Here is an 18,957-nt window from a genome sequence, read left to right as displayed (position 1 = left end):
GCGCGAAACTCTAAGCGGAACTTGCCGCAAACATCACAGTTTGTCACTCAGATGCTATATGCCACGTTTCAAGTCCTCAACTTTTACATTCGAGGAAGTATCCCACGGCCGTAAGCTTAGTGCTGGGAAGTACACATTGTAGAAAACACAGCCTACCAGCCCAGAGCAAAAATTCATTCAGCCTTGTACGCCAAAACCCAAACTCATACACATCATGTATGAATCATATATCGCTCGCTCAGCAAACGTCGTTAAGCCAGCCCATAGATTCCACGGCACCGATCGGTCCATGGTCCGCGACATGTCTCACGTCTCCGTTATATCCACCACGGCCTCCTCCTCGTCCTCGCCCTCCAAAGCCTGTTCGGCCACGTCGGCCGCCGCCTCCTCGGTGCCCTTCCCAAGATCCCCGGTAATCATTTCGTCGGTGGTGGTGACCTTTATAAATGAAACAAAGAAAGTAAGAAACCAAAACAGGAAAAAGAAAAAAGAAAAAAAAGGGCAAGTATAGAGAAGGAACATGGGGGGTGTCCAAAAGGGAATAGACAAAAAATGATAAACAAAAACACCAATCACCACCTCCCGCTCGACCCCCAACTGGGAATCGCCATCATCGATGGTGCGCCAGCAGATCCGGGGAGCGTATCAGTAACGCTGGAGGTGTTGTTGTGGTGTGCAGAGGGGTTGGCCCCCATGTTCCCTGAGGATTTGCGCCTAGGAAAGAGACTCTCCCACTCGCCTTCATTGTTATCTTCCTCGATACGCAGCAGAAGTCTCTCGCCGACAACCGTGTTGAAGCGGACCGTCTGCGCCGGCTTCTTCCAGTGATTTTTGTCGATACGGCCGGCATCGATGGGTTTCGATCCCCGTCGGACAGCGAGCACTACTATCGGCTCCGGATTATCTATTTTCTGTCAGCATTTCAACGAAGAGATGGTGTGAACCTTTTGGTACCCGTATAGACCCGAATACTCTCATCCACCGGCTTCACCAGCGCCGCCCAAACTTTATGTTCCCAGTGAGCCACACCGACGACTTCGAACTCGACCTTACTCCCGAAATCGCCGGTCTTTGCCAACACGGATTTCGACGCCGGTCTCGGAGTGATGAGAACGTTATTCGCCATCAGTTTGACATCATTCTCCTTCGCCAACATGGTTGGAATGTCCAGGTCGTTCAGCAGCGCCGTACTAGTAGCGGTACTGAGTAGATACCCGGTGTAGAAAACCGTCTTCTTGATCCTTAACGGCTGGAACCCACGCATACCGAACGACCGCTGCACCTCGTTATGCTCATCGACCATCGTCTGGATTTGCTTGAGCTCAATGGTCGGATCGAGAGATCGCGCGGTCTCGGCCACTTGGATGACATCCGTCTTGAGGTGCGCTCGTCGGTTGTAGGTCGTCTGGACGTAGTTTTTGCAAAAGTCCTCGAAGGTGCGCACGTGCTTTACTCGGTCTTCGTAGATTCTGTTTTAACGTCAGTCATCCGGTTTCCACTCGGCGCGGGGTATGACTAACCGTAGCTCTTGCGCCTCCGAGTAGGTATTCAACAGCTCGGCCAAAAACACCGTCTTGAAAGCGAGAGTATTCTGACTCTGCTGTCCAGTGGGCATGACCTTCGGCTTCAGGACGACCATATCGAACACCAATCCGCGACTCTTGACAATCCTCTGCACCAACTCGGCGAAGCCCGTATCGCTCCTGCCAGTCAGGAGCACAGTCAACGCATCCTTCTGGCGCATACTAAGCTCGACCAGCTGTACAATATTCTCATTCCACCATCCGCGCCACGCGCGCATCTCCTCTGCCTCCAGCCCGTCGCCCGTAGCCGCTAAAATCCGCGGATCATGCCACCACCCACCATTAGCGAGCCAGGTCGGCGATTGCAGGTTGTTGAGCGTCGGCGAGTGCCAGATCTTGTAGTTGGGTAGCGGACTGCAGAAGAGCGTATTGTCGAAATCGTACACGTGGATCGCGCGCACTGCTTCGCGCTCCGGCAGTGGTGGGTCCGCCGGAAGAGAGCTCCACTGCTGCATATGCTCGGGCGTGTACTCGCGGGCCGATGACGGTGCCGCCTGCGCGAACATTATTGCGGCGGCGATGGGGGGAGGGTCGGTGGTGAAAGTTTGGTGGGATGTGGTCAGTGTGGATTAGGCGCCGGTGGAGCAAAGGGAAGAAGACTCTTGAGCCAGCCAAAAAGTTGAAAAGATATGATGGCGAGACCAAGGTATAAAATGCGAGGGTTCTGGGATGGGTATTAAAAGCGCTATCTACAGGTAGAGTGAGCATCGGGTCTTTATGGCACGTGACTGATTCTGCAGCACGCCAATTAGCGCGAAGAGCCTGCCGGCACGCGCATATTCTGGCTTTATCATGCTCAACAGTTAGAGGTTGCTCTCAATTGAGTGCTTGAGCCGGGTCAAGTGCTCGGCTTTCGAAAATTATGAAATACGATGTTTTATGGGTGATAATTTGTGCTACTAGCGAGTGATGAATGGTGATGGGATGTGGTTGAATGTGAAGTGCAAGTGGCCACTGCCGCCTTTCAGTATTGTACACATCGCGAGCGCGGCAATACACACTGGAGTAGTACCAGTGCACCTTGAAGCTCACAGAGCTCGCTCCTTCCTCTAATGAATGCACAAAACGAAGCACATGTAATGATGTAGCCACTTCGTTCATCGAGTACACTGCCCCAAGCTGTATCAGATGAGTTCCCATCGCGTACCTCAGGGTTGTACCAGATCTACGCACTGGTCCCAATCACCTCCCTCCGCAGCTACGTCTTCGTCGGTCCCTCTACCGCCTCCCTTAGAGCCCTCTTCCTGCCCTCCATCCAAGCAGCCTGCATGGCCTCCACTTTTCCCCCCAGCACCGTTGCCGTAGCTGCGGTCAACAGCACGACGCCCCTCGCAACCGTACACCCCCTCAGCAGCATCTTCGCACCAATATTCATCCCCACTTTCACACCGACCACAGGCTCCAGCTCAAATCCCCACACCCTCCTGCCTGCCGCGTCTTCCAGCAGTAGTTTGTGCATACTCCTCGTTCCCGCGCGTGCCTCACCCGAGCCAGTATCGTTGGCGGTATTATCTTCCCCGGGGACGACACGGATGACCTCGCGCCCGCGCATTACCTCGCCGCGCTCCGCCATCTCCAGGCGGTCCAGAGCATCGCTACGGGAGGAGCTGATGTCGTGGATGTCCAGCATCTGGACGATGATGCCGTCATTAGGGAGGGTGCTGGATACGGGCGCTTTTGCGGGAAGCGTCGGTGGGAGACATAGGTTCGCGTAGGGCTGGAGGGACAGCGTGATGTCGGATGCTAACAGGCGGAATTTGAGGGATTGCACTAGGGCCTTCCCCGTGGGAGGGTGTGCCGAGGATTGTAGAGCGGTCAGGAGCGTGCGCAGGACCGATAGACGTGCGTGAAGGTGGTGTTGGGTGGAGAGGATTTCGAGGAGCACGTCGATTGAAGGGGGGGGCTGGGAAGGTGTTGGAACGAGCATGGTTGCGTGGTTGGTGGTGGGGACCAACAATGCAGGAGACTCGATAAGACTGGTCCAGACGCAACCTTAAATCCACCTCAGCTCAAAAATACCTACGGTAGCTCACTCAGACCTCACCACCACGAACACCAAAAATGCAATCCTCCTCGCCCTCCTCCTCACGTGCACCCTCAATCTCCATTACCACGCCAATAACATCATACCCACCGTTCCCCTTCCCCAATCCCAGCACGCCCATCTCCTCATCCTCGAGCCCACAACACAGTCTCGACATCCCGCGCAACAGCAGCGCGCCGAAGCGGACACGGCACGCACTCCGGCAGTTCTACAACCTCTCGGCGACGACCGGGGAGCCACTGCCATCGCTCGACCGCGACGACTTCTCAGCGGATAGCTACATCACCAATATCCTGTCAGAGAAATCGCTGCGTGACCTGCTGACCCTCGAGAACACGCTGATCAATGACATCCGCGGGCTGGATGGCGAGCGCAAGGCGCTCGTGTATGATAACTACTCGAAACTGATCGCCGCGACCGATACGATCAGGAGGATGAGGGCTAGTATGGAGCCGTTGACTCCCACGACGAGTACGCTGGAGCCGGCGGTGAGCCATATCGAGGGTGTGAGTCGCGGGTTAGTGGAGGGGATGAGGGCGGCTAGTCCGAGGCCATCGACGGCAAGGGGGAAAATGAAGGGGGTGGAAACGGCGAAGTGGGCGCTTGCGGCACCGGAGAGGATTCGGGGCTTGGTGGAGGAGGGAAGGGGGGATGAGGCGAAGAAGGTGCTGGCGCGGTTGAGGGAATTGTGTGACAAATGGGAGGGTACGGCAGGAGTGGATGTGTTGAGAAAGAAGGGCGAGGACGCCTTTGGGAAAGCGGAGGAGCAGGAAGAGGACATTTCGTAGGGCATTCACTGGCATCTTTATTCGTCGGACAACATTTTGGAATTCAAGCGTCGCTTGCTTGTGCAAGCTTTGTTCATCATCTTACTGCTGCTTTGCACCATTCAAAAGCAGTCTTATCATAATTACATGTACATGCCCAGCCCGTGCAACCATCGTGTGTGGATATAGGAAATGGTATCGTAAAACAAAACAAAAATCCTCATCCCAAAATTCTCCCATCGCACCAACACATCATCGTAGTCGTTCGTTATAACTGCAAAGCCCGAATCGCCCCCATCCCGCCCAGGAAAGACAAGGAAAGAAAAAGAAAAGAAAACCCAAAGGAAATGCATCAAGGAAATCGCCACCGCCGAAAATGAAAAGAGACACTCATCGTACTCATGACACCCTGCCCAACCAACCAAGCCCCAAACCCCCTGACCCGTACTTATCTTCTTTTTGTAATACAATTGGCATAGCCCTCATTAGGTTCGTCGTGTGTCGGATGGGTGTAGATTTAGATCTCTTCCTCGTTGGTCAACTTCTCAACCAGGTGCATGGACAGAATCCTGTTTCAAGCGTTAGCAAAGTGCATCACAGTGAGGAAAGAATGCGGGGGGCATACATGACAAGGAGACCGATGGTAACGATGATTAACAGTGCAAATCCGAACCAGCCTAATATCATCGCGGTAACACCCACTCCCGTTTGGACACTTCCATTCCCCATGTTTTCCGCTATAGTCGCTGCTGCAACGGACGCCGTATGCTGCCAAAGCACGGAAACGAGCACGAAGATAGCAGCCACGAAGATCACCGCCAGAGCAATCTGGCTGACAGCCCTAGACGGTAACCGGCCAACATTGGGACCACCCGGGTACTCCTCCTCGTAGCCAGGGAACGTAGCGAGTAGTAGTAAAACAACGGTAGCGAGAATGATAGCGATGATGATGAGGTAGGGAAACACGATGCTGTCCTTGAACGTCTGCGCGACCCACACAAGGTTGAGGGGGTCCTGGTCCGAAGGGATCTGCGCGGCCAGAGAGGAAGCATTCGCGGAGCACAGCCACGAACCGCCGTCAGGGTTGACACAGATTCCGAAGAAACCGACACGGGCCTCCAGCTGAGCATCACCCACGATGTTGCCGATCGCGCGCGACAAGCCCGGGTCGACTTGCGCGGGGTCGAAAACGGGGGACGTGCGGTCGTACCAGAGATTAATGAGGAATATCGACGGTATCAACACGGAACTTGACGAGCATCCTGCTAGTAACAGTGCTGTAAGGTAAATGCATTAGCTACAGAGCTCCGCGATCACCGGAGAAAGTTGCGACGAACAGAGTAAGATTATAGCAACGAGAATCAGTACCATTAACACATGGTGGTACCCGAGGAACGGCACCAGCCCTGTTCAATTGTCAGCTTTGATTATTATTGTCGCGATGCCCTTCCGGAGGTCGAGGACGTCGAAGAGGGAGAACCAACGTTGGAAGCCGAACACGAACTTGATCTTTCGCTCAACCATTTTATGCTGTAGCGAAGATTCCCGGCCTTACTGATCACTCTTAACCAGACAAGACGACGATTGACGGGTGAGTTGAAGTGGTCTGCACTCGTGGGTGCTGCGCCGTTGTCGGAGGGGAAGGAGAAGCGGGAGTGGATTTCGAGACGGCGGCGACGTGTAAACAAATTGTTTCGTGACGGGTGTTTAGGATGGATGCAAAGCGGATGCAGGAGCGGCGGGCTAAATGTTGTGATGATGTGCAGGAGGAGGATGTAGAGCGGAGGGAGTAGTGGCAGCGGTAGTTGGTGTTGTTGATGTTGATGGTGGCGGGTTCTGTTGACGCGGACTTCTTCTTGTCGGGACGAGAGGAAGATGCAACAGCAGCAGGCAAGCAAGCACGTTCGTTGCAATCGTTCGTTCGTGTTCGTGTCGTGATGAATATGTGATTGATTGATACGCTATGATCTGACGCGCAATCGAGTCAAGTGGAATCCAGCCAGGCACCGCACCAAAAAGTAAAGTTGAAAGTAGAGAGGCTGGCAGGCGGCTGATGCTGGTGGGCTGGTGGGCTGGGCTGGCTGGGCCTAATTTGGGGAGGGGGCATTCTCCTGCGGGTGTGTGCTGGACACACATACAACAGACAGGCGCGGTGTGGGGAAGCGGATGTAAACACCCCAATCACCATAGCAACCCAACCGACGAGTCTGTACTGGTAACTACTAGTACGCCTCATCATATCAAGAGAGTGCGACAAATATTGACTCTGTTATGATTTATTAGGCGTCGATAGCCTGGGGTGAGAACGGTCGCAGATGTTGCGCTGCAACTGTGTAACTACCCCGGAGCAAAGAGATGATATCGCGTGTCAATGGAGATAATGAAGGTCCCCACCAAAGTGCCATCGTGAACTTGGTATTTCATCCCATCTCATAATCCAGTGCATATATATAAATCGCCACTTCACCTAATGCTAATAACAAATATAAAGAACAGTTGGATAAAAAAAACAAGAGACGAGAAGGTATAACCGGCCCAAACCAACACAAGAAACGCCATATACAGATGCTATACTACACACTGCCACGCTCACCTACTGTATGCAAACCTATCAAACATCCCCTTCCCGAACACCCCATCGACGTCCTGACTATTATCTGCGCTCGTGACATACCTATCAAAACCAGACAGGAACTCCTCACTCTCATTGCTATCCGCCGACTCCGATTTTGCAAGTATGGGTATTGATAATGGCATAGTCGCCGACCTGGATGGGGGAATTGTTCTAGGATTTTGGTTGAGAGCCCTCGCACCCAAGTGCTGTAGCGATGTCATTGCAAGGACCGCAGTGCTCTGCACCCGTGGCTTCTCGATCACAGCGGCGAGATCCTTTACGCCTCCCTGCTTCGGGAATGCGAATGCTTCTTTCCAGCCTTGCGCGACCTTCTTGGCAGATTCGATCGCGGCTGGTGAGGGTGGTAGACATAGACTGGGACTGGGTGACGACTCCTCGGTCTGGGTGGGTATGGGAGGCACGTTCTTCTTCTGCTGCAGTGCGAGTGTGGTCGGAGTGAGCGCGGGTGTGATGTTCTTCTTCGGTCGCGGCTTCGGTGTCGGTGTACTGTTGATGGGTCGCCGGCTCTGAGTGGCGAAGAATGGGCTCCGTTCCACCGCTGCTGGGGTGGGTGTTGTGGCGGTGGTCTTGAGTTTCTTGCTCGCAGAGGTGGTGGTCGCATCAAACGGGCGTTTCATGGGGGTTGATGCCGATGTCGTCTTTGCTGGCGCGGACTGAGAAACAATCCTATTCGTATTCTTCGGTTGCAGCACCGGAGTAGCAACAATGGCGCGTGCTTCTGATTTTGGCTTGAAGAAGGATGTGATGGATTTATTCTTTGGCGTCGTCGTCATTTGTACTTTCTGGTTTGGCGGGGGCCATGGCTTCGCCGAATTGCTCGGCCCCGGGGGCAGTGGAACAATCTGGATGGGCTCCTTCGTCATCGGGTCGAGTTGCCCGCAAGCAACAAGACGTGCGATATCCGCTTCGATTTCCGGGCCAATGTAACAAAGTATCTCGTCGTCGATGGTCACCTGCGGACTCGGATCATTGGCCATCACTATCTGCTCCTGTATTGGGCAGAAAACGCGCTGATGTAGAAATGTCATATCCGCACGCTTGAACGCCTCCAGGTACCCCGAAGGAACCTTCTTCTTCCCCTCCAGTTGGACGGCTCGGAGCAGCTTTTCCACATCTCTGTAGCGTCTCATGTAGCTATACGCAGTCTTGAGACCCATCGTCGGAATGTTCTCCAAATAGTCGCAGCCACTCAGAATACACATATGCCTGAATTCGGTCTGTGTCCACCCGGCCAGACTGATTTCCTTGCAAGCGGTGAAGTGCTCACGGTTGACCTCCACAAATTCCCCGAACTGGTCCAGCTTCGTGAGAAGAGTCTTGACGCCGAACACCAGCAGGTCCGAGTCTTCTGAGATAACGGCGTCGATGATTCCCATTTTCTCGAGGTAGTAGAGCTGCGAGTCGGCTTCGTAGGGGGCGACGAGACATTTCACGCCGAGGGAGGCACACGCGTCGATGATGTGGCGGGCCATCATCGGGGTCACGTCGATCGATTTTTGAAGCTCGAGGTACGCTTGCGAGCTGCGGCCGAGCTTGAGGAGTTCCAGTCCGGTGGCTTTGCTCTGTGCACGTTTTCTATATTACAATTAGAACTTGTGTGATGTGTTGGACATATCAGCGCACTTACTTCTCGCGTTCAACTTCGGTTCCGGACTTGCTCGGAAGGTAGTCTCCATCGAATACTAGATACGGCGTGACGCCAAAATGCCGTAGCATCCTGACTCGGTGCATAACGTAGTCGACATATCTATCCAGTCCGTCAGTCGCTTTCACTCGGCAGCGAATGGAAAAAGGGTGAAGTACTTGACAGTGGGTTTCCCCAATGCTAAATCAACCGCACATGATATCGTGCCCTTGTGTAGCCATCCATACGCGTCGACACCAACCGTCTTCCCAGCCCAATCCCTAATGTGGCCCGGTCTTTGGATGGACTTGAGAAGAGGAAGAAGACCTAGGACACAGGTCAGTCAAATCGAATGTCAGCAGAAAGGGCAAGCTCGAAAACCGACCTGTGATACCCATTTTCTAGCAGAAAACGGGGTGGAGATATCTTTCAGAGGTGGAGGCCCTGACAGAAGGGTTGCGGGCCGCTAAAGTACTTCAACACCCAGGCGCGTCCGCATCAAAGCGAAACCCGTGTTCCATGATCCGTCGCACGCGACTAGGTTGGTAAGTAGAATATGGCACATGAGAGCACTGCTTTTCCCACTAGCTTGATCCATTTTGATTTTTAACCTCGATCGCGCAGCCGTTTCAAATCACTCGCGAATCTGGATTGAAGAACGGCAACAGATAAAGTGGCGAGCATCATCATTTCTTGCAGGCGAGAGGGATGACAGGATCCTGATTCATCAGCCGAGTGGAGCTTGTAGTGAAATCCGGAGGTTTTCCGAGTGACGCCAGATGAATTATACTATCGCGCTAGCTAAGCCTGGAGCGCATGCAAAAAAGGCTTGCATGCTCGCAGCACCACCACTGCTCCCCTACACATCCATCCCACCACAACCACCACCGCCAGAATGCCCAAGATCGCCCTCGAGAAAGTTTCCAAAAAGATCCGCAAGAAGAAGGGTGCGCTTGATGGCCTCGGAGACCGCAATGCCGCGCGAATGAACCGTGCCTCGTTGCGGGACCAGAAGCTTAAGCATGCGGCGAAGGTTCGCAACATACAGAAGGAGCACGAGAGTATGAGGATTCTTTCAGTTGACCGTTCAGATATGGTGATGGCTAATACTATACTTCTCCAGTGCTGCGCATCGGTTACTTCAAGGTCGTAACGAAGGGTGTCACTGAACCACTCAGCATTGAGAAGACCCGAGACCTGATCGCACAGTTCGTACACCATCCATACTACCAGGGACACGACCGCTAATAAATGGTTACTGCAGATGGGTAAGCCGCGAGGAAACCGAACTCGAGCGTTACGAGCTCGAGCGACGAGCGGGCCGTCCTCCACTTCCAAAGTACTTAGAGCTCAAGAACAAGGTGGAGAGAGAGCGTGAAGAATTTCGGACAGGGTACCTAATGCCTGACCTGCAGGATATGGTCAATATCGTGAATCTGCAGCGGTGGGATGGAACTACTGGGTCTTTGGCTCAGGTCAAGTTCACAAGAGTGTCCAAAGAGGACCCTCCAGTGGTGGAGGATAAAATGGAGACCTAGATTATGCCGAGAGGGCAATGATTCCCGGGAGGGGAGATTTAGTTGGAGTTTGGCGTTTAAAAGTCGGGCAATTGAAATCTATATCGACTGAGACTTACTTGAATTCTTCGTCAAATTCCAATATCAAACCCAAGAATATGAGCACACATGTTAGCGCATTGAGAGCATGCTGCCAAGCCATCTAATAGTTCTCGTCTTAGCGACTCTAATTTTTCTTTCTGATGTTAATCTGGAACTCCCCGCCAACCATCCCACCAAACCTTCAACTCCATCCATTTCGCCCCTCCACTCAGTACTCATCCTCGCCACCCCCAAATCTTACAATGTTTTCAGCCAGAACAGTAATCCGTGCCCTCCGTGCACCCGTCTCCCGGTCCGTGTCCCGAACAATCTCGACTGTACCCCAGAAATCGGTCCTGGCATCAACATGGAAGAGCTCCGCTCTTATCCGACAGCCCCGCCTGATCGCGCCTTTCTCAACCACCTTCCGTGCTTTCGAGAAGCAGGGTGTCGGTAAGCAATCACCAACTTGCAAAGTTACTACGATTTGCCTAGCTAACGTAATGCTCGTTGACAAATAGTGGACGAGGAACTTGCGCTGAAGCTCGAGTCGGAGCTTAACCTTGAGAAAGAGGTGTCCGAGAACGATGAGATCCCTCAGATCGTGGCCGACTTCATCCAGAACAGCTCCTTCAAGGTTCGTTTTGTTTGCGCTGCTGTAATTGAAGCCATACTAACGGATAATTCGCGACTTCAGATCAACGACAAGCCCGGCCAGGAAGAGGTCGAGCTCATCCGCAAGTTCGGGGATGAGACCATCCGTGTTGTCTTCTCGATTTCCGACCTGAACGCTCTTTCCGAGGATGGTCTGAACGAGGACGCTCTTTTCGACGAGGAGGAGCCTTCGATGCCTCGCAACTCCATGCAGTCTGGAGGTGCTCAGTCGGCCGCCGGAAAGGATAATGGTAACATCGCCGTCGCCGACGACGCCAATGAGGATGAGGATGAGTTTGGCGACGAAGACGAGGAGCCTTCTTTCCCCGCTCGTGTCAATGTCACCATTGAGAAGGTTCGTTTACCCAGGAAAATCTATGAACTCGGAAGGAAGGCAGTGCTGACGGCAACCATGTAGCCCAACCAGGGTGCTCTCCAGGTCGAGGCCATCGCACAAGACGGCATGATGGTCATCGAGAATGTATTCTACCACAAGAACGCCACCCTGGCAACCGCTCAGACCGCGGATGCCGATTGGGAGAGGAGGGGCGTTTACGCCGGCCCTCCGTTTGGTAACCTTGACGAGGACCTTCAGGTTCTTCTCGAGCGCTACCTGGATGAGCGAGGCATCAACACCTCTCTGGCGCTCTTCATCCCTGACTACATTGACTACAAGGAGCAGAAAGAGTACCTGAGCTGGCTTGAAAACGTCAAGAACTTTGTTTCTGCTTAAGTATAGTCACTTCGGGCCTTTTCTCTCTTAACATCTCTTTTCTATTAGCAAACTTGTACAACATTCCTTCTTTTTCATTCTTCGACAATTTATGATGGCGAGGCGGGGCACCTTACTTTTTACGACTCCTGATTTGCGGATCTTTCAAGATCCGGGCAGAAGATCCTTTGATGCGGTAAATGTTGGGGACGGCTAGGTGTATGATATTACAAACAAAAAGCATCATTATACGAACAACCTTTTTGTGATTCCAGCTAGTGATTATCCATGCTGGTGATGGCGATGATGGTGATAATCAAATTAAGCAGCAACATTCCTAGCTCCCAATCCCTTCTTTAGCCCTTCCCCAAGCACCGCCCAATCCAACCCCCCAACGTCCCCTTTCAACGCCGCCTGCTGCGCACTCTTCAACGCATCCTCCACTCGACCCTGATGCACCTGCCACACCACCAACGTATCCTTCGCGACCTCATGTCCACTCCCCTTCAATGCATCCACAAACACCGTCTTCTCTTCCTCACTAAACGGCAGATTCAAGAGCTTGAGCGCATTGACTGCGGGATTGGTCGTGATGCAGTAGTTCACCAGTTTCCTCAAAAACTGGGTACGCAGGAACCCCGGCGCCGTCCGCGCATACAAGAAAGCGGCCTCGGGACTCAGCTGCATCTGCGCGGTGAAGAAGATTTCGACCGCCTCTGGCGATTCGAGTACTGGCTGCACGCAGGTGACGAAGGTGACTGCCATCCGCGCGGAGCCGTGGGTGTAGAGGGTTTTGAGGATCTTCTCCGGAACGGGAGGGGTTACGGCGGGCGCGGTGAGGTGCGCCAGCGCCGACTGCAGCGAGAGGTTGTCGAGATCGTGCACCGCCGTGATCAGGTCGATGAAATTCTGCGGGAGAAGGATGCGCGCGGCGAAGGTGCTTGCGGCGGTGGAAGTGGGTAGGTCCAGCAGCAGGTAGTACAGGAGCGTGTGCTTCTTCAGCGTGTCGAGGTGGTCCGAGGTTGTGATCAACGTGTGGAGGGATTTGAGCGAGGTAACGGATTTTGGAGGGTAGTTTGTTGGCACTGCGGTTGATTGTTAGCTGGAGGAGGTGGACCAAGAGGGGAGGGCGAGCATGCCGTCTTTGATTCTGGCAAAGGATTTCAGTAGGCTGTCGAAGAATAGCTCTTCGTCTAGAAGCTGGCGGTTGCGCAGGATCTCGTCGACCCGGGCTTTTGGGTAGGGGTTCTTGAGGTCGGCGGGGAAGACATTGCGGAAGTCGAGGAGAGGATCATCGGGAATATCCATGGTGTGCTCGTTGTGTATTGTATGTATCGTAGGTAGTGGTGCAGGTGACGATGAAGTTGGTGGTAGTGTTGGTGGTGAGTGGTGAATGATGGTTAGACGCGCTGGTTAACGTGCTGTGAAGGGCAGCCGCGTCGCTTCGAGAAAGTTGGTGGCTGGTCACGGGATTGACCATAGGGTAGTCTCGACCCACAGCTCTTCTTGTTACCGACAACAAAGTATCCAACTTCCAACAATTTCGGCTTTTCCCTAATACCAACCGAGAGGGAGGCAGGAAGAACAACTCGCGCTGCCCAACAACATACTCGCACACCGCCACGATGTCAACTCCTGTGTGCAAGTTCTTTCAGCGCGGTACCTGCAATTTCGGCAGCCAGTGCAAATTCATTCATCCAGGCCAGCCGACTCGGGGCGGGAATGGAGGAGTGCCGGGCCAAGGACAGCAGTACGGAGGCGCGCCACAGAACCAACAGCAGCAACGGGAAAACGATGGGTGAGTAACCTTGAATAGCGAGCAGTGACGCGCGGGAAGAAGCGTGGTGGGGCCGGGAACAATGGCGCCAGACACGTGTGCTGCAGCAGCTCCACTATCTCGACCACCCATCGTTTTCCCCACGACTTCTTCGTTTCTCCTACACAGAGAACCTTCTTCTATACGTTCTTCGACAACGAGCTAACTCGCAATGTCTATATCAAGCTACAACCCAGCCACGAGCGAAACCATCAATATCGACCTAGTCGAGAAGCCGATGTGGATCTTATCGTCGTACGGACCCGGCAAAAACCCGCCAGTACAGCTCATCGATGGCAAAGATATATCGTTCGAAGAGGCTCGAGTGCTAGCCTATCAATGTCAAGCGGAAGGGAATCCCGTTGCATATGTACGCCGCGCAACCTTCTATTCTCTCGGCCCCTCCTCCTCCTCCTCCTCCTCCTCCTCCTCCTCCTCCTCCTCCTCCTCCTCCTCCTCCTCCTCCTCCATTCGGCTCACTGAATTGACCTCCTCTGTTTGAAAAGGAACAACAATGGGTAAAACTCAACACGGAGGCCGACACACAAATCCGGAATATCATGAGCGATCTCCCGGGAGCTGTTCGTTTCTTAACACAGGCGCAAGAGAATCGCGATCAGCTCTACAAGTACAGGACACCGGGTGGTGATCCTACTGGCCCTATTTCGCCGTTCTCACAGGTACTATTGTCTCGTAATCACCACATGGGTTATCTGCTAACATCCGTCCCTACAGCCCCAGCAGCAGCAGCAACTCAATGCAAACCAGAACCCATTCGGCGCACCGACCCAGCCCGCGCCGGCTCAGGGTGCATTCGGACAGCCTGCGTTCGGGCAATCTGCGTTCGGGCAACCAAGCCAGCCGACTATCTCGTTGACTGCGCCGTCGCCTTTTGCGGCAGCCTCACCCACCCAACCTGCCTTTGGGCAGCCGGCTTTCGGACAGACGTCGGCTCCGCAGAGTGCGTTCGGCAAGCCACCACAGCCGGCATTCGGCCAGCCAGCATTCGGACAGACATCGGCATCTCAGAGTGCGTTTGGGAAGCCGGCCTTTGGTCAACCGGCATTCGGACAGTCAGGATTCGCTGCCGCCCAACAACCTCAGCAACCACAACAACCTGCGCAGCCACAGGGTGTTTTTGGTGGTGCTAGTGCGTTTGGAAAGCCTGCCTTCGGTCAGCCAGCTTTTGGACAATCGGCATTCGGTCAGCCATCGGCATTGGGCGCCGCGCCGAGTCCATTTGCAGCCGCAGCAGCCCAGAACCCCGCTGCGGCCAGTCCATTCGCCACCGCCGCAGCGCAACCGCAAAACAACGGCAGCCCGTTTGCCGCCGCGACGCAGAACCAGCCCCAGAACGCTGGCGGTCCGTTCGGCGGATTTGCGCAACAGGCGCAGCAGGGTGGGGCTCCAGCAGCTGCTAACCCTTTTGGACAACCGCAGGGGGCACAGAATGCCGCCTCGCCGTTCAGCCAGGTCAACCCCTTCCAACAGACTCAGCAAGCGCAACAGGCGAACCCGGCCGCGAATCCCTTCGGCCAACCCGCCCTGCTCGCCGCCGCAGCGCCAACAAACGCATTCGCCACTGCTCCCCAACAGCAGTCGGCGTCGCCATTCAGCAATGCAAACCCATTCCAATCCGCCGGACAGCCCCATCAGCAGCAGCAGCCCCAGACAACTCCTAGTGCCGTAAACCCGATTGGACAAACTGCTGCGTCGGCAGCCGGACAGAAGAAGTGGGATGACCCCGTGTTAGAGTACACCGCCGAGGAACTTGCAGCTTTTAGGGCGCCGGAATTCAAGCTCGGTCATGTTCCACTTGTGGCCCCGCCGAGGGAATTGTGTCTCTAGCACCTAAGGCGGGGGATGATGGTGTAAGTTTCACATACCAAGGAGGGATGGGGTGTTTTCGGAGTTTGTGTTTGGTTTCTCTACTCGAATTTGACTTTACTGCTGGCTGTGTGTGCTGTAGATGATGGAGAGTACTTAGCTGTCCGACAATTTGCGGGCTGCAAGCAATATCTATCATCTATTGTTGTTTGTCCAAATCGTCCTGTTATTTTTGGATTGGAATTGGATCCTTGTGGGGAAGGAAGTGTATCCCGACACCCGCATGTATTCGTAGGGGTTCTCGTAGAGGAACGAGGTTAGATACTTGCGTGCAGTGATGCACGAGTGATATGGATGATGCAGCCAATTTTGCTTCTTTTATTCATTATGTATCGATCTATCGTAATGCCCAACCAAAACGCCCTATATGCCCACTTCGTTGATAAGTATGCCCCCGTGCATGTTCATCTTCCCAGTGCCCCCGCAGCCCCAACCATAACCGCAACCTCAAACTCGACCGCCCCTCGCTCCGCCGCAGCACCAACCAATCCCCGCTCCACACACGCACGGAACGCATTCCTTACACGATCCTTCGCGCCCTTCAAAATGCGAGCATTCGCGCCACCCCGCGCAGCAACTTCCCGCACCCGCGGCTCTATCCCTGCCGCCAGACTGCGGAAGAAGATACTTGGCAAGCCGCCGCCGCTGTCGAGTTGCGTTAACACTGGGTCGAGCAGAGATTTTTGTTTTCGCTGTTGCTGTTGGTCGTCGGCGATATCTTCCGTTGGGACCGGGATGCCCGAGAGGAGGGCTTGGAGGGCGACTAGGTTTTGGCAGCGGGCGGCGACTTCGCCCACGCTGCGGTCGAGCGTGGTCAGTGCGGTGAGACTCCGGGTGAGCGCGGTGAGACTGGCGTTGACAGCACTGTTGAGGTGGGTTTGAACGGCGTTCGTGAGGAGGACCGCCTCTTCCCGCGAGAGGAGGTATAGTGCTAGTACTCCTGCTGCGGCACGAGCACGCATCACTTCGGCCCCGGCACCGCCCGCAACTCCTACTCCGAATGCTGATGTTGCCGCGGCCGATGTCGGCGCAGTACCGCCGCTACCATTCCCGTTGCTAGTACCATTCCCCGAGGCAGCGGTAGAGGGCGCCACGGGCTCGAACGCTAACACCGCATCCCTAGCCTTCGCCAGCACTGCCGTCTCCGCCGGCACAAACACATGTTTCTTTAGGTCCTGCGCCAGGATTACATCGTCGTCCACATCCGCCAGGACCCTCCCCAGCCGCAGCTCGCGGATATTATGGCTTACGCGCACAAGCGCCTTGTTGTACTCCGCACCGCCATCGCCTCTGCCCCCCGCACTCCCACCACCACCCCCGCCACCGCCCCGTCCAAGCTCTTGCATCTGCACTTCAATCTGCCGTGCCACAACCAATGCCCGCCCCAGCTCTCGAAGCTGCGTCGTCACGGCGTGGAGCCTTTCCACCGCGACGAGAACCTGTCCAGCCACGTGACTGCGGTCCGCGACATCGCGGCGCAACCGCTCGTGCGCGGTCTTCAGAGCATCGAGCTGTGCATCCACGGCTGCCAGGACGGATTCCGAGGCATCGCGGGATGTAGCGGTGAACGACAATAGCGGTAGTGCGGAGGCAGTAGTGAGCGCGTGAATGTGCGTATCTATCTCCTGCAAATCGAAGAGGACGCGCGACAATGGCGTGGTCAGGTCGAGGGTGGGATCCGATGGATCAACGTTTGTGCCCAGGATTAACGTGTTGGCGAAGGAGTGCGCCGAGAATTGAGGCGTTAGGAAGGCGTCGTAGTCAATGTACGTGTCGTCCTCGTCGGCTATCGTCGTTGTCGCCATTGCTGTTCGGGGTGGTGGTCGTCTGGATGGATGGATGCGTGATGGGTCATGGCGGGGTATGGATACATAAGGGGAGGCTCGGCGTTCGGCCGCTAACGTTAGCGTCCTTTGGAACCCGCGAGCTTAAGCTGGAGCTCCCTCGTCAGTCAACGACAGCTGCCAGCGACTATCAACAACGATAATTCTCCACCGTAGTACTACGAATAACACCTGACGAACTCGGAGAAGTACCTGACTTCAGGAGGTCATCGCAGTATATCTACAGTCTGAGGAAGCAGAAGAAATGGAATTTACCTATATACTTACTTTCAATGACGTTTACTCAATTGACGAGCACACAGCTCTAATACAGCTGCCATTCGACGAGAACTCATGAACAAATGTTACCGTGAAATACGGATCTGATTAATATAGCTCCACTTCAGACCAAGAGGTGTTCTACTGGCGAATTGATACAACTTCCATTTCCGTACACAGGCCCCAACAAGTGGGACGACCCTGCGTTCTCGTCGAAAGATTGCATGTTCAAGTACTGTGGAGTGCTATGTGAGCCACATTCGAAACCCTCCTATTCTGGCTGCACTCGTCTGTCCACATTTCAAGCTGGAAAACCGGGCCATATTTCTTCCGGAAATCGATACATGGGGTTAATAGAGGATGGGCAGGCTGCACTACTGCTGGCATCACAGTACCCGCCAAAGACCGAAGAGCAATCTGGAGTAGCCACAACCACAGGCCACCCCACAAGAGGCAGATTACACAAGGATAATCTGGAGCAGTCTGGATAATAAGTGTGAGGGCTGTGAGTGCGCCTGAACCCATGTGATGCATTATGATATACGAAAGGCTCACAGACATATGGACGCCTACTCGCCCTATGTACGCGGAATTTTGACTCAACTATTAGGTCTTCGGAATGAGACGAATTACTAGTGGAACAGCTGCTCCCCGTCGGCTTCCTATCCAACTTCGCAAAGAGATGGACACAAGCAAGCAAGTCGAGGACTTTCTCGGGGACCGATCCTATTACAATTTTCCGGATGAGGAAGCGCGAAAGGTCGCCATCTTTCATGCCACGGGAGATTGCCACATGCAGAACGACAACGTCTAGGCGTGGATTGAATTGTTTTTCTGATTCTCCAAGGCCGCCAGTATAGCGAACACAATTCGTGGCCATGTTTTATGTGGAGCAGATGCTGTTTATTTAAGGACCAGTTCTACAAAGGAGACAAACTCTTCTGGGTCACCAACGAGAGCCAGCCACTCCCTCATGTGTACAGCACCGATAACAAACGACTGGGGTTGCCGATTATGGGGCACGGCCGGGCTTGGTCAACGACAAGTTGCAACTCACTTGCCCACTGCCTGTGATTATCCCGTCGATGCCGAATTGCGCTTTGAGTATCCCCAGCCAAAGAATGCAGTCCTCGTGGACATACAGATTGCCGTTGACGGGAATCCAAAATATTTAGTAGAAGAAGTCTTATCTCTACAATACCACAATCAAGCTCCTCAAGAGTTGGAGAATATTGGGAATAGCCCTGCGAGCGTCATCGTTCCCAACGGGTACGGCAGGAATCCTCACCACGTTCTTACACATACTCCTGTGTAGGTATACCACTATCAGGGATGTCCACCCAAGATTCGGCAAGGCATTCTTTGAAGCTCGCGAGCTCTATGCAAAGTAGGATCTCGAGACGTCGACCGGAATGCAATCTTCCAGAACCCAGGAACGATGGATATGGTGATCTTGGCTGCACTGTTTGGAGCAGAAATCACCATTCTCCGACTGTTTCTTAAAGAACCAGTGGATACAGACATGAGTATTGTGC

General features: G+C 54.1%; 10 protein-coding genes across 10 annotated transcripts; 4 read left to right on the top strand and 6 right to left on the bottom strand.

The window, feature by feature from the left end:
- Positions 1–61: 61 nt before the first annotated feature.
- BZA05DRAFT_413220 (uncharacterized protein) lies at positions 62–2,241 on the bottom strand. Its single transcript, XM_051485169.1, has 4 exons — positions 1,521–2,241; positions 955–1,469; positions 740–904; positions 62–438 (listed from the first exon to the last, which is right to left on the bottom strand). The coding sequence occupies exons 1-4, from the start codon at positions 2,087–2,089 to the stop codon at positions 239–241; spliced, it is 1,449 nt and encodes a 482-aa protein (XP_051334709.1). The 5' UTR covers positions 2,090–2,241; the 3' UTR covers positions 62–238.
- A 558-nt stretch (positions 2,242–2,799) lies between these two features.
- On the bottom strand, positions 2,800–3,363 carry BZA05DRAFT_325384 (uncharacterized protein; the record flags this gene model as incomplete). Its single annotated transcript, XM_051480468.1, has 1 exon — positions 2,800–3,363. A coding segment is annotated over one exon (564 nt), but the record flags the coding sequence as incomplete, so codon positions are not given.
- An 81-nt stretch (positions 3,364–3,444) lies between these two features.
- BZA05DRAFT_228151 (Vps51/Vps67-domain-containing protein) lies at positions 3,445–4,593 on the top strand. The gene is made up of 2 exons (XM_051479785.1): positions 3,445–3,464; positions 3,519–4,593. Exon 2 carries the CDS (start codon positions 3,645–3,647, stop codon positions 4,413–4,415), a length of 771 nt encoding a protein of 256 aa, XP_051334707.1. The 5' UTR covers positions 3,445–3,464; positions 3,519–3,644; the 3' UTR covers positions 4,416–4,593.
- BZA05DRAFT_465372 (Ca2+ regulator and membrane fusion protein Fig1-domain-containing protein) lies at positions 4,477–5,918 on the bottom strand (the record flags this gene model as incomplete). Its single annotated transcript, XM_051487762.1, has 3 exons — positions 4,477–4,963; positions 5,020–5,671; positions 5,879–5,918. The coding sequence occupies 3 exons, from the start codon at positions 5,916–5,918 to the stop codon at positions 4,912–4,914; spliced, it is 744 nt and encodes a 247-aa protein (XP_051334706.1). The 3' UTR covers positions 4,477–4,911.
- Positions 5,919–6,857: 939 nt separating this feature from the next.
- Positions 6,858–9,051, bottom strand: BZA05DRAFT_422869 (PIN domain-like protein; the record flags this gene model as incomplete). Its single annotated transcript, XM_051485835.1, has 5 exons — positions 6,858–6,867; positions 7,069–8,604; positions 8,657–8,776; positions 8,902–8,980; positions 9,039–9,051. The coding sequence occupies 5 exons, from the start codon at positions 9,049–9,051 to the stop codon at positions 6,858–6,860; spliced, it is 1,758 nt and encodes a 585-aa protein (XP_051334705.1).
- Positions 9,052–9,457: 406 nt separating this feature from the next.
- Positions 9,458–10,280, top strand: BZA05DRAFT_413212 (translation machinery-associated protein 16). The gene is made up of 3 exons (XM_051485168.1): positions 9,458–9,714; positions 9,777–9,861; positions 9,918–10,280. Exons 1-3 carry the CDS (start codon positions 9,549–9,551, stop codon positions 10,189–10,191), a joined length of 525 nt encoding a protein of 174 aa, XP_051334704.1. The 5' UTR covers positions 9,458–9,548; the 3' UTR covers positions 10,192–10,280.
- A 234-nt stretch (positions 10,281–10,514) lies between these two features.
- On the top strand, positions 10,515–11,638 carry BZA05DRAFT_449555 (mitochondrial glycoprotein; the record flags this gene model as incomplete). The annotated part of the gene is made up of 4 exons (XM_051487379.1): positions 10,515–10,704; positions 10,773–10,888; positions 10,949–11,260; positions 11,324–11,638. 4 exons carry the CDS (start codon positions 10,515–10,517, stop codon positions 11,636–11,638), a joined length of 933 nt encoding a protein of 310 aa, XP_051334703.1.
- Positions 11,639–11,788: 150 nt separating this feature from the next.
- BZA05DRAFT_228010 (nuclear pore complex assembly-domain-containing protein) lies at positions 11,789–13,097 on the bottom strand. Its single transcript, XM_051479783.1, has 2 exons — positions 12,757–13,097; positions 11,789–12,702 (listed from the first exon to the last, which is right to left on the bottom strand). The coding sequence occupies exons 1-2, from the start codon at positions 12,923–12,925 to the stop codon at positions 11,939–11,941; spliced, it is 933 nt and encodes a 310-aa protein (XP_051334702.1). The 5' UTR covers positions 12,926–13,097; the 3' UTR covers positions 11,789–11,938.
- On the top strand, positions 13,030–15,628 carry BZA05DRAFT_477803 (uncharacterized protein). Its single transcript, XM_051488326.1, has 4 exons — positions 13,030–13,415; positions 13,620–13,803; positions 13,940–14,113; positions 14,169–15,628. Exons 1-4 carry the CDS (start codon positions 13,243–13,245, stop codon positions 15,279–15,281), a joined length of 1,644 nt encoding a protein of 547 aa, XP_051334701.1. The 5' UTR covers positions 13,030–13,242; the 3' UTR covers positions 15,282–15,628.
- BZA05DRAFT_228050 (Golgi transport complex subunit 5-domain-containing protein) lies at positions 15,592–17,474 on the bottom strand. Its single transcript, XM_051479784.1, has 2 exons — positions 17,432–17,474; positions 15,592–17,253 (listed from the first exon to the last, which is right to left on the bottom strand). Exon 2 carries the CDS (start codon positions 17,123–17,125, stop codon positions 15,725–15,727), a length of 1,401 nt encoding a protein of 466 aa, XP_051334700.1. The 5' UTR covers positions 17,126–17,253; positions 17,432–17,474; the 3' UTR covers positions 15,592–15,724.
- Positions 17,475–18,957: the final 1,483 nt, after the last annotated feature.

Source organism: Tricharina praecox (assembly GCF_024521635.1).
Source record: "Tricharina praecox strain CBS 144465 chromosome Unknown BZA05scaffold_51, whole genome shotgun sequence".
NCBI classification, from domain to species: domain Eukaryota; kingdom Fungi; phylum Ascomycota; class Pezizomycetes; order Pezizales; family Pyronemataceae; genus Tricharina; species Tricharina praecox.
The sequence above is the reverse complement of the archived record's forward strand: the minus strand, read 5'-3'. Positions and strand labels throughout refer to the sequence as shown.

What these genes read in the sequence shown, in the direction of transcription:
- BZA05DRAFT_413212 (XM_051485168.1), top strand. Translation starts at nt 9,549, where the DNA reads ATGCCCAAGATCGCCCTCGAGAAAGTTTCCAAAAAGATCCGCAAGAAG. An exon ending in CATACAGAAGGAGCACGAGA is followed by an intron (nt 9,715 to 9,776) that starts GTATGAGGATTC and finishes ATACTTCTCCAG; the next exon opens with TGCTGCGCATCGGTTACTTC. An exon ending in ACCCGAGACCTGATCGCACA is followed by an intron (nt 9,862 to 9,917) that starts GTTCGTACACCA and finishes TGGTTACTGCAG; the next exon opens with ATGGGTAAGCCGCGAGGAAA.
- BZA05DRAFT_228151 (XM_051479785.1), top strand. Translation starts at nt 3,645, where the DNA reads ATGCAATCCTCCTCGCCCTCCTCCTCACGTGCACCCTCAATCTCCATT.
- BZA05DRAFT_228010 (XM_051479783.1), bottom strand. Translation starts at nt 12,925, where the DNA reads ATGGATATTCCCGATGATCCTCTCCTCGACTTCCGCAATGTCTTCCCC. An exon ending in CTTTGCCAGAATCAAAGACG is followed by an intron (nt 12,703 to 12,756) that starts GCATGCTCGCCC and finishes AATCAACCGCAG; the next exon opens with TGCCAACAAACTACCCTCCA.
- BZA05DRAFT_413220 (XM_051485169.1), bottom strand. Translation starts at nt 2,089, where the DNA reads ATGTTCGCGCAGGCGGCACCGTCATCGGCCCGCGAGTACACGCCCGAG. An exon ending in GAGTATTCGGGTCTATACGG is followed by an intron (nt 905 to 954) that starts GTACCAAAAGGT and finishes GACAGAAAATAG; the next exon opens with ATAATCCGGAGCCGATAGTA. An exon ending in CGAGGAAGATAACAATGAAG is followed by an intron (nt 439 to 739) that starts GCGAGTGGGAGA and finishes TCATTTATAAAG; the next exon opens with GTCACCACCACCGACGAAAT.
- BZA05DRAFT_477803 (XM_051488326.1), top strand. Translation starts at nt 13,243, where the DNA reads ATGTCAACTCCTGTGTGCAAGTTCTTTCAGCGCGGTACCTGCAATTTC. An exon ending in CAGCAACGGGAAAACGATGG is followed by an intron (nt 13,416 to 13,619) that starts GTGAGTAACCTT and finishes GTCTATATCAAG; the next exon opens with CTACAACCCAGCCACGAGCG. An exon ending in CTATTTCGCCGTTCTCACAG is followed by an intron (nt 14,114 to 14,168) that starts GTACTATTGTCT and finishes CCGTCCCTACAG; the next exon opens with CCCCAGCAGCAGCAGCAACT.
- BZA05DRAFT_228050 (XM_051479784.1), bottom strand. Translation starts at nt 17,125, where the DNA reads ATGGCGACAACGACGATAGCCGACGAGGACGACACGTACATTGACTAC.